Source organism: Nerophis ophidion, linkage group LG05 (assembly GCF_033978795.1).
Source record: "Nerophis ophidion isolate RoL-2023_Sa linkage group LG05, RoL_Noph_v1.0, whole genome shotgun sequence".
NCBI classification, from domain to species: Eukaryota; Metazoa; Chordata; class Actinopteri; order Syngnathiformes; family Syngnathidae; genus Nerophis; species Nerophis ophidion.
The window spans coordinates 60,602,401-60,617,584 of NC_084615.1; the positions used below are offsets into that span (position 1 = coordinate 60,602,401).

General features: G+C 41.0%; 1 protein-coding gene across 2 annotated transcripts in view; it reads right to left on the minus strand.

Annotated features, from left to right (window-relative positions):
* nrg2b (neuregulin 2b) overlaps positions 1–9,511 on the minus strand; it is a 134,416-nt gene extending 124,905 nt beyond the window's left edge. The window contains exon 1 of one of the 2 annotated variants that reach the window (XM_061901660.1): positions 8,395–9,511. In XM_061901660.1, the coding sequence (XP_061757644.1) occupies positions 8,395–8,806 (412 nt within the window). In that variant the 5' untranslated portion in view covers positions 8,807–9,511. The remainder of the gene's footprint in view (positions 1–8,394) is intronic. The other variant, XM_061901661.1, reaches the window with a different exon arrangement.
* Between the last annotated feature and the right edge of the window lie 5,673 nt (positions 9,512–15,184).

The following is a 15,184-nucleotide window of genomic DNA, read 5'->3' on the forward strand; positions in this document are numbered from 1 at the left end:
GTGTGTGTGCATGGGTGTGTGTGTTTTTCAAGGAGGGCTGTGATTGGCTGACTAGGATTAGGCCCAATTTTGGATTGGTTAGACTCAGGGTCTGCAATGAGGTGGAAACTTGTCCAAGGTGTACACCGCCTTCCGCCTGAATGCAGCTGAGATAGGCTGCAGCACGCCCCCGCGACCTCGAGAGGGAAAAGCGGTAAAAAATGGATGGCTGGATAGACTCAGGGTGTGTGTTTGCAAAGCAATGGTGAGCTTTTTTAATGAAACTGAGTGAGTCGCTGACATGTGCATGCACAGCTTGTATTAATACAGTATGTGCTCTCACAATTTCAAATAAGAATCCTTACAAAATTTATTTTCATAGGCCTTATGATGTTTTGCAATAATGCGCATACTATGTCAAAACCCACTATGGATTGTCTCCTCGAGCAGGGAGAGTGAGCGAGGCTACCAGTGCCTGCAAAATGTGTTCCAGACTGAAGCCTGATTACAACAGCCCTGTCATAAATAAATGACTTGATCATTTTAACGTCTCACAGAGCTAAAAATAGAACATCACGTAGTTAGCCGGGCTTTCTAGATGAGTTCGTTATGCAGACGTTTGAGTTCCTTCCTCTTTCGACTTCCTCTAATGCAATTCTACTTCATTTAAACAGCGTCTATTCAACACAACAAAAGCTGTCTCGAGGCACTTCCTGTATGCAGAAGGCACCAACGTTATGTTGATTTGCTATTGACAATGATGATATAATCACAGACTTATGGTTTAAATACCACATATGTTGATAACTCCTTAAAAGAAGAGTTGAGACATTGATATAAAACCCTCTTACGGATAATGTGGTGCAGTGTTTTTCAACAAGTGTGCCGTGAAATACAGTCTGGTGTGTTGTGGGAGATAATGTAATTTCACCTAATTGGGTTAAAAATATTTTTTGCAAACTAGTAATTATAATCCGAAAATAACATGCCATTGAGTGTCTGTGCTGTCTAGAGTTTGGCAGAGTAACCATGTATTACTCTTCCATATCAGTAAGTGGTAGAAGGTAGCTAATTGCTTTTTAGATGGCAGGAACATGGTTTGTCGTGATCCCATTATGCGGGAGGCAGCGTGCAGGTAAAAAGGTATCTAATGCTTAAACCAACAATAAACAAAAGGCGAGTGCCGCTAAGAAAAGGCATTGAAGCATAGCAAAGGCTATGCCAAACGAAACTAAAACTGAACTTGCTTCAAAGTAAACAAAAACAGAATGCTGGATGACAGCAAAGACTTACAGCGGGTGGAGCAGACAGAGTCCACAAAGTACGTCCGTACATGACATGACCATCAACAATGTCCCCACAAAGAAGGATAGCGTCCGCACAACTTAAATAGTCTTGATTGCCAAAACAAAGCAGGTGCGGGGAATAGCGTTCAAGGAAGACATGAAACTGCTACAGGAAAAGACCAACAAAACAGGAAAAGACACTGAAATAGGAGCGCAAGACAAGAACTAAAACACGACACACAGGAAAACGTCAAAAACCTCAAAATAAGTCATAATGTGATGTGACAGGTCGTGACAGTACACCTACTTTGAGACAAGAACTATATTCATGCATGGTTGGTCATGGTTTAAAGTCATATCTAACAAATGCGAAACGACTTTTTATTGTCAATATCGACTGCTGAGTTAAAATTTTAAATTATTTCTTCTGGTTGTGTGCCTAGGGATTGTTTTAATGAATTAAATGTGCCTTGGCTCAGAAAAGGTTGAAAAACACTGATGAAGTGGACAGTTTAGGTCATGGGGCTATTTAAGATGAATTAATTCACAGTTGTTGGTCAAGTACTATTACTATTACTTGTGTGAACACTAATATTTGTGGACACCAGCCACAAATAAACCTACCACCACCAAGAACTTAAAATTAAATGAAAAAAATATTACAAATAAAATACCGACTTGTCTGCCAATTTGCAGCAATAACGGCATCCACTCTTATCGGGAGACTTTGGCAATGTTTCAATTCACATACTTCCAGACTTACACTTTAAGTGCATACATGTGGTCCAACGACAAGTCTGGGAAATGCAGCGCAGTGTTACTCTCAATCATCGGCATCTTGGCTGCATGGCAAAAAGGGAAGGACAAACTCTAGTACTTGAAATTGACAATGAAAGTATTAGATATTGTCAATCTGGTAATTGTGCATCAACAATTACTGATTTGTGACAGGGTTACATTACACTGAGAACATTTGCACTTTCAAAGGCTTGATCTACTCCATCCATCCATCCATCCATTTTTCCACTGCTTATTCCCTTTTGGTGGTGCCTATCTCAGCTACAATCGGGCGGAAGGCGGCGTACACCCTGGACAAGTCCCCATCTCATCGCAGGGCCAACACAGATAGACAGACAACATTCACACTCACATTCACACACTAGGGCCAATTTAGTGTTGCCAATCAACCTATCCCCAGGTGCATGTCTTTGGAAGTGGGAGGAAGCCGGAGTACCCGGTGGGAACCCACGCATTCACGGGGAGAACATGCAAACTCCAGACAGAAAGATCCCAGACTACTTTTCGTATTGTGAGGCAGACGCACTAACCCCTGCGCCACCGTGAAGTCTTTGATCTACTCAAGGGTTGGGTATATTAAAACACGTGCAAACTTGATTACGCACACAAAGCTGATCTACTAAGCCCATGCGCAGAGGCTTGCTAAATAACTAGTGCAATACATGTAGCGTGTTTTCCATCATGCATGTGCAGAAGACAATATATGCAGATTATCTGGGAGGAGGAGCCAAAAAATGTATCATTTAGCATTATTCAAACCTTAAAATGTTCGCAGACGGTGTTGTTGTGTCTATATTTAGCACGTGCAAACTGACTGTTATGCACAAATGACAAACGACGGACAATATTTGGACTCTCAAAATTTAAAATAGTAGAGACTAGTGTTGTCCCAAAACCAATATCTTGGTACCGGTTGCAGTACCAAAATTATTTTTGATACTTTTCTGTACTTCTCTAAACAAAGGGGACCACAAAAAAATGCGTCATTGGCTTGATTTTAACAAAAAATCTTACAGTACATTAAACATATGTTTCTTATTGCAAGTTTGTCCTTAAATAAAATAGTGAACATACAAGGCAACTTGTCTTTTATTAGTAAGTAAACAAAGAAAGGCTCCTAATTTAGCTGCTGGCGTGTGCAGTAACATATTCCATATTCCATTCTATTATTTTGTCAAAATTATTAAAGACAAGTGCTAGCAAATAAATTAATAATCTACTTGTTCATTTACTGTTAATATCTGCTCATTTTCTCTTTTAAAATGTTCTATCTACACTTCTATTAAAATGTAATAATCACTTATTCTTCTGTTGTTTGATACTTTACATTAGTTTTGGATGATACCACAAATGTGGGTATCAATCCGATACCAAGTAGTTAGAGGATCATACATTGGTCATATTCAAAGTCCTCATGTGTCCAGTGACATATTTCCTGAGGCGGTATAGTATCAAATATGATTCATTAGTATCAGGGTACTATACTAATACTGGTATACCGTACAACCCTTGTAGAGATATATCATTTTTGAGCTGCTGGATGATTTAAGGCCACCAAAAGGAACCAGTCTTATCACCAAAGAAAAACTTCTTGCAGCACTTTGAATTGAGATCAATCCAGCACATCATCGCAGTTAGTATTGCTGTCTCCCAGAATAGTGTTACTGGTGTGTTGAATACTATGTCACACAGAATGGGCAAGTATATTCTCTTCTCACACACTCAATAAATGACACACAATTGTTTCCAGGACATGAATTTGTAAACAATAATAAAAACGACAAACGATTTTTTTCATAGTAAAATGTTGATCTGTGGTATTGACCATATATATACTGAAAATATATATCTTTACCATCTGTCTTAGTATCCATCCACCCGCCTCTGTTTACATTCAAGAGCTCTAGTTTAGCAGTTAGAATATCCTCCTACGGTGTGTAGTGTAGCATGTTTCGCTATCCCTCGTCCTCCAGTGATAATAGTTGAAAAAAACGTATTTGCCAAAGATTGCTGACTTAGAAGCCACTTTGCACTGTGCACCGTTTGAATCTGAAATAAGGTTAAAAGTTTGAGGCAGAAGGACATTTGTTCACTTGTTGCGTCAAATTATCGGCACAAATCTAGAATGTGTCATCAACGTGCACTTTCACGATATAACAATAGTATTAGAAGCTTGATCATCAGCCAGATTTATACAATCCATTTATATTATTGCGTTTTTTGCACAAGCATGGTAAATAAGTTATACTTGTATAGCGTTTTTCTACCGTCAAAGTACTAAAAACGCTTTGACACTATTTCCACATTCACCCATTCATACACTGATGGTGGGAGCTGACATGCATCAATCAATCAATCAATCAAAGGTGATTTATATAACCCTTATTCACAAGTGTCTCAAAGGGCTGCACAAGCCACAACGGCATCTTCGGCTCAGATCCAACATCAGGGCAAGAAAAAAACTCAACCCAATGGGATACAATGAGAAATCTTGAAGAGGACCGCAGATGCGGGGAACCCCACCCCCTGGGCGACCAGTGCAATGGACGTCGAGTGGATCTAGTTAATAGTGTCAAGGCCCTAACCAGTGTCGGACATGACCGGGATGGCGGAAGCTGGGGTTCGAACCAGGAACCCTCAGGTTGCTGGCATAGCCACTCTAATAACTGAGGCACGCCGTCCCCAAGCCTGTTGTACACTTGCCATTTTAATTGCATTTTAACGATAAGAATGACTGAATTCAGCTCAACACGCCCCAAAAGGTGAGCATGCAGATATAAATCCTAACGACTCTCAATCATCGCCATCTTAGCTACGTAGCGGAAGGGAAGGGACTAATTTGACTGGCTGTTATTCACAATTTCACAAAGAATTGGGTAAATTTTGTGAGTTGTCATTTCCAGTAAGTGTGCAATGAGACTGATGGATTTGGCACAGCCCTATTATACAAAGAATACATACTGGGGTGGAAATGTGCATGTTGAAACAGAGGCTGTTTCAATATGTGCACGTCCACACTTAGCACATTAATATAAGTGCATAGGTGCATTCCAAAAAGTAGTACAGAAAAATACTGTCAGTTCAGCGACTGATGTCAAGTTCTTCTAAACCAGGGGTCGGGAACCTTTTTGGCTGAGAGAGCAATGAAAGTCATCCATCCATCCATTTTCTACCGCTTATTCCCTTTCGGGGTCGCGGGGGGGTGCTGGCGCCTATCTCAGCTACAATCGGGCGGAAGGCGGAGTACACCCTGGACAAGTCGCCACCTCGTTGCAGGGCCAACACAGATAGACAGACAACATTCACACTCACATTCACACACTAGGGCCAATTTAGTGTTGCCAATCAACCTATCCCCAGGTGCATGTCTTTGGAAGTGGGAGGAAGCCGGAGTACCCGGAGGGAACCCACGCATTCATGGGGAGAACATGCAAACTCCACACAGAAAGATCCTGAGCCTGGATTTGAACCCAGGACTGCAGGACCTTCGTATTGTGAGGCAGACGCACTAACCCCTCTGCCACCGTGAAGCCCTCCCTGAAAGTCAAATATTTTAAAATGTATATTTCCGTGAAAGCCATATAATATATTTTAACACTGAATACAACAAAATTTGTGCATAATTAAGTATCTTATTATTTCTAATAACATTGGTATTCTGAAGCTAACCAATAATAAATAAAATATTTTTTACCATTAATGTGACTTCTTGAACAGATGTGGTAGGAAACGGATGGATGGGTTCAAATGTTTTATATTTAGAACGTTATTTTTTACACTGTGACTACCAGCGGAACTACTCATTACTTATCGTGTTAAGCAACGTCAGCTAAGATTCATCTGAAAGCCAGATGGAGTCATCAAAAGAGCCACATCTGGATTGAGAGCCATAGGTTCCCTACCCCTGAACTAGACCAAACTTATCCAGGACCATTGCAGGACAGTCACACACAGAGAGAAAGGGCCTTTCCTAAATGTTTCCCACAAAGTTACAATCATTGAGTTTTCCAAAATGTCTTGTTCAGAAGATGCAGAAACACTATTGAACCATTATTTAAGCTCCAGAAGAAGACAATTAGAATTATACACTATGCCCCATATAGAGCTCATACCAATGATCTGCTCATAATGAGTAATTTTCTTAAACTACATGATATAATTCAATAAGGTAGCCTTCAAGTTATGTTTATGGCCTCACAAAGAGCTCTACCTGCAAATATACACTGAAAAAAATAAGTCATAAGATTTACTTGAAAAAATAATTGTATTTGCACGCAAATGATTTAAGTAAAATGTAATGCTGCAATATCAAGTAAGACTCACTTGCCAGTATCAAGTAAATTCTACTTACCATACAACATAACAGTTGTGAAGATATTAAGTACCAGTTACTTAATTACATTCAAGTTTTAAGTTATATTTATTTAAACAAATTAAGTAAAGTCTACTTGTTTTTCATCGGCAGGAACGTCATTTTACTTAAGATTTTAAGTATATTTTATACACGGTATTTCCTTGAATAGCCGTCGGGGCGCTATTTAATTTGAAACCTCTTCTCACTCCTGCGCTTGTCAATGGCATGCAGTATAAAATTGAGTGTGATAGATAAGTGATTAATAAAATATTATTCTGTGGCCGCGGCACGGTGGTTGGGGACCACTGCTTTGCACCATGATGTCTGCGTGCCAGAAGGTCGCATGTATTTCACTGCATCCCATATGAGATTGCAATGCATACTTGGTCAACAGCCATACCTTTTACACTGACGGTTGTGATATAAACAACTTTAACATTCTTACTAATATATGCCACACTCTGTGAACCCACACCAAACACATTTCTGGAGAACACCGACGCTGTAACACATTATAAACGCAAGATAAGAACTACCCATAATGCCACCTTGCAGTGCTCTGTGAAGTGATCCTAACGGCCGGAGCAGAGCCTTTTGTGCTGTGCGCATGCGTCGTCGTGCATGCGTTTCAAAACACTAGATTTTCAGAGTAAATTTATGTAATATTTTTAGGTTTATGTACCTACAACTATTAAACATTTAAATAGTATGAGGAAACATAAGTAAAACTTACTCTTCCCCCATAATTCATGTATTACGTTAATAAACTGTTTAATTTTACTTAAGAAACTGTAGTTCTTACTAAATGTTAAAAATACTAGGTATAAATTATGACAGTTAATCTAATAGAGTTTACAGCACCAAAAAGTCACTTTTTTCAGTGTACAGGGTCTGTTTTCACTCAGAAATGGTCCAAAAAAAAATGTGACTAGATTATCTCAACTGTGGGACACAGGTGCAACATAACATAACTCACAACAGACATAACACACCAGACGAGGCTTCAAAAGACGAAAGTTACCCAGGCAAGATGGAGCTAATCTCATGATCGCTCAATGCTATTGACAAAGTGTTTCCCAGCATATGTTATTCTTGTTCTGTAATTGTCAATATATTCATCAAATCTGCTGATGAAACTTGGACTATATAACCAACACATAAATTGATTGTAAAATAATGACAGCACATGGATACGCATTCTTGGTGTGGTGCCGTTGCATGTCTGTCAAATTACAAAAAGTGACGGAATAAATATATGAATTCATTCATTCAAGATCCATTAGGAACTAAAAAAAAAAAAAATAATAATCCATCTCCCGGATGTTAAATTCATTGTTTTAGAGATGTGTCTCACTTGTAGCACGCAAACATCACGCTGTATGGTGGGTGATACAATACTTAAGATAAGAACAGCTAAAAGTGCAACAGATGTGTGTGCGTGTGCGCGTGCGTGTGCGTGTGGTGCACTTTTTTGGCTACAAACCCTGTTTCAGCTATCCAGGGAATATAGGATGAGCTATTTGAACCCTCCACTGGCATGGTCACAACTGTGATACATGTCATCATTTGACATCTGATATATTGGTTTCCTGGCAACAGACACTATAGGGTCACCTCAACACAAGCTTACTGTCCACACACACACACACATACACACACATTAGGCTTTAATTTGTGATGGTGCATATCTTGCTTGGAACGCACTGACCAGCAGTCAGCTGGAGTCTGCAGTGGATGGAAGGTGGAGGGTGTGCTCACATCCATACCACACACACACGCACACACACGTTTGCTGCCATGCTTCTCATTTGATTATGGGTGACCGGGTTATGGAGGTTTGAAGTGTCAATCGGCGCGCATGCGTACGCGTAACACACTGTATGTATGGACCCCACACGTTCACGCGTTCCCAGCCCCGGTGGCCCCGATACCTCCTCGCCGTGCATGTTGCGCGCACCAGCGGGGGGGAAAACTTACCGCAGTCCTCGCACAAGACTTTCTCCACGTCCTTCTTGGGCTCCGGCTCGCTGGCGTCCACGGGGGCGTACGACGCCTTGAAGACGTAGGGCTCCCCGGTGGGGTCCATGAAAAAGATATATCTGTGGTCCTTCTCCACCGTGGTGCATGAGGCCTCGGACCCGAAGTCCCCGACGGTGACGAGCTGCTCCCTTTCGAGGCCGCCGCTGTTGACGGGCCACACGTCCAGCACTTTGACATTCACCCGGTACGGCTCCCGGGAGGAGACGTTCTCCGGGGAGGAGCGCACCTCGCCCTCGATGACCACGGCTGATCGGTACGCCTGGTCCTGGAGGGAGTTGAGACTCGGGGCGTAGCAGGCGAACGAGACCCCGATGACCAGCATGGAGAAATGCACTGGATCAAGCCTCATACCGTCAGCCTGGGCTGTGCTGCAGTGCTGCTGGGCGGCGGAGGGAGCTGCAAGAGAGAGGCGGCGGCGGCGGCGAACGGGCTCCGGCGGAGGAGGCAGGGCAGAGCGGCAGACCTTGTGGAAGTGTCCATGCCATCTGTGTGTGCCGATGCTTTCCCCATACGGCTGCTGGCCTCGGATGGGGGGCACACACAGGGACGCGCTGCTTACGCACACACAGCAGCCTAGGAACCGGAAACGGCCCGCTTCTTCTGCATGCTTAAAAAATGTGACTGCTGCATTCTCCTTCACCCAGCACCCTCCCCCTCGTCTTCTTCCCTCAAAGGCCAAACAAGACTCGTAAATTCTCCTCTCCAGCTAATAGGCTAGCATGGCATGGGTGAGCGCATTAGCCAAAAAAAAAAAAAAATGCGCTCAATTAGAGAATCACGGTAAAGGATAATAAACAATCCACGCCGAGCTGCTGCAGGCCCGATTCATCCACTTGTGGTGTCCCCAAAAAAAAAAAAAAAAAAGAAAAAAAAAAGTATGTGTCTGGTAAATCCGTTAGTCGTAAGAGAGGAAACGGGGGAAGACCAGACGGGATGAGATAGCGGTTATCCGGTGAGGCGGTGCAACAGTAACGCGCATCCTCCAGCCGCGTCCCCTGCGCCCCTCATCGCACGCCTGCGCCTTACGTGAGCAAGCATCACCTGCCCGGTCACTGGCGTCGGGATTGCACACTTCCTGCGCAAAAAACACAAAAAAAAAAAAATCAAATCAAATACACCCTAAAAGCGCCTCTGATTTGCGAGATGCTGCAGGATAAAAAAAAAACACAATAGTGTCGCCAGGCGTCGTGTGGAAGCCACCGTGCATGTGAGGGTGCAGCGGAAGCTGCCTGCTGTACACACTGCGGTTGCGATGAGTAACGCTGCGAAATGCTCTCAATGAGCGTCACACACTTTTTTTTTAATGGAGTTACATGTTGCTCTTCAGTGACAAATCAAGTGATGCAAAAGAAGTCAAGTTTTTTTTCTGTTGTTGTTGTTTTTTCGTCCACCTCTATGTAATATCTCCTCCTGCATGCACACAGCCATCAATCACGACAGTAGCCTTTTTACCTCTGCCCTTCGGTAGAGGTCAGAAATGCCTCTCATTGTCCACTCTGAGGGAGATGAATGCATGTGTCATATAGGGGGGACATGATAAAGAAATTGCTAGAGAGGTGATTTTCAGCAGCTTTGACACACACACAGGGTGCACCCTCAACTGTGTCACATGAGAGCAGGGTGACTGTCCATGGTGCTGAATGGACAGCTTTAGTAGTGGTTAGGTTAGGTTACTTAGTATCCAAAGGTAAATTTGTTTTGCAGCCAGCAAGAACAGGACATCCATTAAAACATACAGAGCAATGTAACATCTTAAAGGCCTACTGAAACCCACTACTACCGACCACGCAGTCTGATAGTTTATATATCAATGATGAAATATTAACATTGCAACACATGCCAATGCGGCCTTTTTAGTTTACTAAATTGCAATTTTAAATTTCCCGGGAGTTTCTTGTTGAAAACGTCGCGGAATGATGACGTGTACGTGTGACGTCACAGACTGTTAGGAAATATTAGCGCTGCTCAAACACACAGCTAAAAGTCGTTTGCTTTAACCGCATAATTACACAGTATTTTGGACTTCTGTGTTGCTGAATCTTTTGCAATTTGTTCATTTAATAATGGAGAAGTCAAAGTTGGGAAACTTTAGCCTTTAGCCACACAAACACACAGTGATTCATTGTTTAAAATTCCCGGAAGTGAAGCTTTCCTATGGATCAGAGCGGTCAAGCGAACATGGATCCCGACCAAATGTCAACCAGCAGTTTTCGGTGAGAAAATTGTGGTAAAAAGTCGCCACTTACCGGAGATCAGCTGAGCTTGTGCCGTCTGTACAGCTGCCTGACTTCCATCAGACACTGGCCTCAAGACACCCGTGGACACACCCTTCCGACTATCAGGTACTATTAAAACCACTAAAACACTAGCAACACAATAGAAAGGTAAGGTATTTCCCAGAATTATCCTAGTCCGTCGCTATCAATATCCTCAAACACGAATCTTCCATCCTCGCTCAAATTAATGGGGAAATTGTCGTTTTCTCGGTCCGAATAGCTCTTTTTGTTGGAGGCTCCCATTAAAAACAATGTGATAATGTGAGGAGCCCTCAACAGGTGACGTCATCGTCTGTGACTTCCGGTAAAGGCAGGGCTTTTCTATTAGCGACTAAAAGTTGCAAACTCTATCTTCGATGTTCTCTTCTAAATCCTTTCAGCAAAAATATGGCAATATCGCGAAATGATGAAGTATGACACATAGAATGGACCTGCTATCCCCATTTGAATAAGAACATCTCATTTCAGTAGGCCTTTAAGGTTCCAGCCGTCTTTAATAGTACCCGGTGGTAAAAAAAAAAAATTGTGCAGACATTTGTAAGTCAGCGTCAGGACATAATAAAGCAAGCAAACAAAAATCATATAAAACATAAAAACATTTAAAAATCCACAAACAAACACCAGTATACAGGCACACTGTCGAACAATAACATGTAATACCCAATAAAAACATTGTGATTAAATGTAAAATCTTAGACGCACAATACAAAGACTTACCTCATAAGAAACATTACACACATTGGTAAGGTCATAAAAGTGTAAATGTACTCAAAATTCCCCATAGAAAGAATAACAATATAAAATCACAATTGGCTAGGTTTTGGCACAAGCCAGAATAAAATACCGAAATAAATAAGTACATTTCACCAAAATAAAATATGGTCAAAACGGGGGACTATACAACATCTTGAGTTATGTGATGGCAGCTGAAATAAAACTACATTTGTACCACTTTGTTTTGCCTCTTGGCACTAAAAACCTCTATCCAGAGGTAGGGATATACATCAGGTAAAATGGGGGAAGTTATCCTCACTACCTGTTTATTGTAGAGGGTGGCTGGAGACAGCTGAGACTCAACAATTAATTTACTTGACACTGAAACAATTTGATTGAGGGAAATATTGTCCTTTTAGTGACAGGTGACTGAACCATGAGACAAAGGAGAAAGACTACAAGGGTTCTATAAAAGCGCAGTAAAACATGATCATGATGGTCTTGTCAACTTGAAAATAGATACTTTTGTCAGAAAGTATAAACGTTGGTGAGTATTTTTACACACCGCATCACAAATTTCAGTTGTTCATTGCGTGTAGTCCCAAGGTATTTATGCATCTGCACCTATTTGGGGCGGCATGGCATAGTGGGTAGAGGGGCCGTGCCAGAAACCTGAGGGTTGCAGGTTCGCTTCCCACCTATTGACATCCAAGTCGCTGCCATTGTGTCCTTGGGCAGGACACTTCATCCTTTGACCCCGGTGCCGCTCTCACTGGTGAATGAATGATGAATGAATGATAGGTGGTGGTTGGAGGGGCCGTAGGCGCAAACTGGCAGCCACGCTTCCGTCAGTCTACCCCAGGGCAGCTGTGGCTACTGATGTAGCTTACCACCACCAGGTGTGAATGAATGATGGGTTCCCACTTCTCTGTGAGCGCTTTGAGTATTTAACAATAGAAAAGTGCGATATAAATCTAATCCATTATTATTATTATTATTATTATCTGCACCTATTTGTTGACCTGTTTTTTAATCAGTTGGTTGGTTCACATGGGGTCTTTTCCTAAAGTCAGTCAGAATGTCATTTTTTTGTATTTATTTGTTATTGAGCTTGAGGTAAGCCTCATCACACAAAAATCACCAATAATTGGGCCATGGCGGCTTTCATTTTCATTTAGCCAACTAACAATTACGGAATCATCAGCATATTCGATTATTGTTCTCGTTACATTTACGCTGACACATGTTTGTGTACAAAATAAATAACCTTGTTGTGAGCCGGTAGGACTACCTTACCTGACTGACGAAGTATCAATGACGCTGACTGTGTAGGTTCTGTTTGTTAAAAAATGTAGGATGCAGCCCATCAAGTTATTAGTCAGGTTAAAGCGCCGTCAACCTTCTAATCAGGATACGAGGTGCACTAATACGCAAATCTCATCAAGAAGGCCTGAGCAACATGATTGGGTTGAAGGTGTTTGTTTAAATTACTGCAGTCAAATGAGTATGTTTTTTCATCAGATTAATATATTTCGAACATGTATTACATTTACTATATGGTACATCACATATTTCAAACTTCTCATTCCAACATGTTCGAATCAGAGGAGTAGGTAGAAGCAGAACATATTTAATCCTACTATTTCTCCTTTTTAGTGCAATTTCTAACCCATTTGTTTGTTAATTTCCTGTGCTCAATTTGTAACACAGACACATTAGTTGCATGACCAAAAAAGTACTCATGAATAAATAATTAAGTTGGGACTTACATAAAGAGATGAATCAGGATTCATCTTACTTTACGTTGGATCATAATAGTGCATTGTTTGATTGATATGCTTATTCTATTCCAAAGTCTAATTCCACATACGGAGATACTAAAGGTTGTAAGTGTTGAAGTACATTTTTTTCTCTATGGTTATATTTATCCATCTTTGTTGAGAAGAACTGTTGTACATATACATTCTTAAGGTATCAGGTTATAGTTTGCTTTGTACATACTTTTAGCAGTTTGCAAATGCACCAAATCATTGAATTTCAATATGTTTGATTAAATAAATAAAGGGTTTAAAATGTCCTCTACATTCAACAATATGTATTATTTTAAATTACCGCTTTTGGAACCCAGTGTGTGAATGAAGTGTACTTATGTAGTTTATGTCCCCATATTCCGATGAAACAACTCAAATAGCTAACATTAGACAGCAGTAGAGAAAATAGAGTGATTTATGGTACATAAAATATTTAGTTTTATTCATTATTTACATATTACTCGCCACCTTATGTTGTATATTTTTATATTAGAATTCAAATTCCTTTTATCATCTATTATTACACCTACAAATGTGATTTATTTTACTCTGTCACTGTCTATAATCACACGTTTGAATTTGATCATGATTAATTACAGGTTATTACCTACTTGCAAAATAAAAATGTGGTTATTTTTTTAAGTTGATTGTCAATTACATTGTTTAACTCAATATCTGCACACAAATGTAATTTTTTTTGTCAGCATGTCAGAAACAGTAACATTTTAAAACTGGCTTCCTGTGCACTTAAGATCCGACTTGAAGGTTTTACTACTTACAAATAAAATACTAAACAGCCTAGCTCATTCTTATCTTGAAGTTGTACCATGTGTCCCGGACAGAATTCTGCTTTCAAAGAACTCCGGCTTATTGGTGATTTCCAGAGCCCATAGAACATTTTCTATTCGGGCTCCAGTACTCTGAAATGCCCTACCGGTAACAGTTAGAAATGCTACCTCTGTAGAAGTTAGACATGCTACCTCAGTACAAGCATTTAAAGGGGAACATTATCACCAGACGTATGTAAGCGTCAATATATACCTTGATGTTGCAGAAAAAAGACCATACCGTTATGTTTTTTCAACCGATTTCCGAACTCTAAAAGGGTGAATTTGGCGAATAAAATGCCTTTCAATTGTTCGCTGTCGGAGCGATGACCTTTCACCCATGACGTTACAACGGTACAACGGGAAGCAATCCACCATTTTCTCATACACATTACACACACCAAGTCAAATCAGCTCTCTTATTTTCTGTTTTTTCGACTGTTTTCCGTACCTTGGAGACATCATGCCTCGTCGGTGTGTTGTCGGAGGGTGTAACAACACGATCAGGGACGGATTCAAGTTGACTTACGTGGAGTGTGCATCAATTAGCTAACATGCTATTTAGGCTAACCGTATGTACATATTGCATCGTTATGCCTCATTTGTAGCTATATTTGCATCCAGCCTCTCCCTCCACCCACATTTAATGCCAAACAAACACATACCAATCAAACTCAAGTTGCACCAGTGTCAAAAGATGCGAAAGTCCCTCGTTTGTTTTGCACATTTTACAGACGATCGCGATGCTACGACAAAGATGTGTGGATATTCTGCGACACTCAAAGCAGATGCATTTCCAACGATAAAGTCCACGAAATCACAAAGGTGAGTTTTGTTGATGTTATAGACTTATGTGCTAATCAAACATATTCGGTCACGGCATGACTGCCAGCTAATCGATGCTAACATGCTATTTAGGCTAGCTGTGTGTACATTTGTAGCTATATTTGCATCCAGCCTTTCCCTCCACCCACATTTAATTCCAAATAAACACTTACCAATCGACAGATTTAAGTTTCTCCAGTGGTCAAAAGACGCAATCGTTGGTTAGAAGCGGATCGCCGAATAGCTTCAATAGCTATAGCTACAGCTATAGCTA